Raw genomic sequence first — 2,912 nt, 5'->3', positions numbered from 1 at the left:
ATTTCCTGCCGCTGATTTATGAACCAAAGGGTGTCATTGTGGCAGGACCACTCAGACCAAATGAATCCATTTGCTGCAGTCACGTAAACATTTACTTTGCATGCTCTTCTCAGTTTATACAGGACATTACCATGAAACATGCGATAAACAAACTGTGGAAATATCCTATACTGCTTGTTTTTTAAGAACTGCTGTTGACAATAAATGACCTACAGCGAGGAAGCAAAATGGAAAAAAAAACTGAGAGCAACAGCCGTCTGAGACACAATAATGGAAACAAAATGTCACTGCCTGCTAATTTGTGACACTACAAGACAAGATTAGTTCTCCTGTCAGGCTTAAAAGCAGCTGTTTTGCAAATAACATCTATGAAAAAGACATCTGAGGCTCTGAAAAAAAGTGTGTGAACTGTTTCTGAAAGTGAAGGGGGTGCTATGTTTAGAGAACATTACGTGTGAGGGTCGGGTTGTACTGACCGTGTACGGTGAGCGTGGCGGATGATTCAGACTTTCCAACCATGTTCTCCACCACACACGTATAGGAGCCCTCATCTAAAGAGGTCACTTGGCGAACGATCAAGGTATGGTCTTCTAGGATTTCAAATCTGTTGCAGGACCGACACACACAATCAACAGATGAAAGAAAGAGTGGAAACCTCGTGTTTGCATGGTAAATGAATGTGTATATAGAAGGCCTTTGTGCATTACCGCCCCTTAGGCAGGTCAGAATCATCTTTTCTCCAGCGAACAGTGGGAACAGGGTCTCCTTGAACCACACAGTGGAACTCCACGCTCTCCTCAGCCAACACCACCACACTGCTGGGCCGCTTCACAAAGGTTGGCCGCTCTGCAGGGCGGCAAAACACGCAACGAGCACAAATGTCAATGCAATCAGCAAGGATGCCAACTACAGTATATCCCAACACTCGTTGTATGTTATCCTTGTACAGCTTACATAATATCCTTTTCTATTCTTAAGAAAAAATGTAACTTGTTGTACATTTTTTCATCGTCTTTCAAGCTGTGTAGTTACTGAAGTTTATCTAAAGTTTATTTTAAGTGTAATAATTGATAGTATACTGTTTTTTTGATTTTAGGGTAGCTCTAACTTGCAATACTGTCAGCTCCCATGACTTTAACCAAATGCTTAAAGAATTTTTTTTACAAAAAGGGAGAAAGACATTGTAATAAATACAGAACATGTATCAAAATATGTAAGGTAATCTACATATTGCAATTATCATAGAGTTTGAAAACATTTAATGCTCTAGAGATAATCATCCGTTAGTCTCCAAAGTCTTTTATTATGCAAAACCTGTAGAACAACTTATTTTGACCTATTTCTGCATTCAGCAGGTTTATTCTCATAGCCTTGAAAGGCTCTATGAGGCACAATACTGTATACTCCCAACCTCAACCAAGGTCATCTAACCATTTGATACGGATAAGAGCTCTATTCTGATGGGAAATGTTAATAAATGTAGAGGGGGTGGTGAGTAGAGGTGTTTGGGATAGGGGGTGTTGGAGGTAGCATGGGGAGCTCTTGTACTGAAAGGTTTGAGAGGCTGCAGAGTTGGATGAAGCGGAGGTAGATGTTTAGCATGTGTTTGGTTGGAAACCTCTCCAAAGCTGACAGATTGGATGGTAGTGCTGCATAATCAACGCAATTAATGTGTTATTATACTCCGGTGACAAAGGCCTGGCATTGCAGACTGGCAAACTAAACCACTGTTAACTGAGAGGGTACTTGGACTAAGTGAAGCACTGCAACCCTGGGAAATGCAATTACAAAGCCGCCAACGTTACCAAGCACAGTGAGTTCGGCGATCTCGCTCTCCCTCTCTCCCACCATGTTGGTCCCAACGCAGATGTATTTCCCTGCATCGCTCTTCCTGGTGTTGGTGATCATCAGCTTGCCGCTGCGAATCTAAAAGAAAGCAACACAAATGGAGCATGGAGCGTACATTTTTTCAGGAAGACTTCTAAACTTAATCACTTTTCTCTCTCTTCTAAACGGAACAGCTGTTAGAAGAGTTCACTTTTATTTTGACATGAATTTCACGAGCCAATCCCAGCATGACATCCCTGTTTTAAACCTGTCTCTCTGCCGCTCAGATGTCATTTCAGGCCAAGAACACCACGCTCTTCCTCCCCTTGCTCCTTCGGTCTTCATCACGCACGGCTCCTGGGTGCTCCTCCGGCGGGCCACTGCAGTCTGTTTCTTGGTTTGGTCTTCGGGCTCCTCGCACCACCATCAGTGTCTGGTCTCCATCAGGGGATTATCTTTTGGCTTTTTAACACTTTAAAAATTATAATTTCATAACAATGGAGTCTAATCTCCAAAGACTTCAAATTATGCATAATATGTACAATAAATCTTTGCATATCTGCAACGAAGTCTCTCCTGATTGAAATATGTGCACAGCTGTTTTCATATGAGATCTTACCACCATATGTGCACTGTGTTTGTGAGGTACAGAGTTTGGCACTTTCATAATGCACACAAGTTGTACATTTGGTGATGAAATGTGCCACAGCTAAAAGGGTCTCTTTGGATGAGCTATCTTCAATGCATGTTGCCACCTACATACGACGCTTTGGTTGTGATCCATTTAAAAGTACACTTTTTTTATGCAGTTGATGGCATAACAATTATAATAATAATAATAATTTGTGCTCGTGTGCATCTGCATGCATCTCTTTATCTAAGGAATAGCATTTGCACTGCCTTTCAAGATGCACAGAAGGTCACCCATTATGAATTACATAATTCATATCTAGTGCTACAATAGCACAGAACCTTGGGAACAAAGACACCGCATCTTTGTACAGACCTTCCTCAGATGTTCAGTCAGCCTTCTTTGCCTTTCCCAAACTTTTTCCCTCCTCTATACTGACATCTGCACACACACA

At 41.7% G+C, this 2,912-nt stretch overlaps 1 protein-coding gene across 4 annotated transcripts in view; it reads right to left on the bottom strand.

Moving 5' to 3' along the window:
• LOC116700370 (roundabout homolog 1) overlaps positions 1–2,912 on the bottom strand; it is an 85,657-nt gene that overhangs the window by 16,904 nt on the left and 65,841 nt on the right. For 3 of the 4 annotated variants that reach the window (XM_032533491.1, XM_032533492.1, XM_032533493.1), the window contains 3 exons: positions 1,806–1,926; positions 708–846; positions 477–604 (listed from right to left, as the gene is read on the bottom strand). In XM_032533491.1, the coding sequence (XP_032389382.1) occupies positions 477–604; positions 708–846; positions 1,806–1,926 (388 nt within the window). Of the gene's footprint in view, positions 1–476; positions 605–707; positions 847–1,805; positions 1,927–2,912 lie in introns of those variants that run through there. The other variant, XM_032533494.1, reaches the window with a different exon arrangement.

This window comes from Etheostoma spectabile, chromosome 13, assembly GCF_008692095.1.
Source record: "Etheostoma spectabile isolate EspeVRDwgs_2016 chromosome 13, UIUC_Espe_1.0, whole genome shotgun sequence".
Lineage (NCBI taxonomy): Eukaryota > Metazoa > Chordata > Actinopteri > Perciformes > Percidae > Etheostoma > Etheostoma spectabile.
This window is presented reverse-complemented; position numbering and strand designations above follow the sequence as displayed.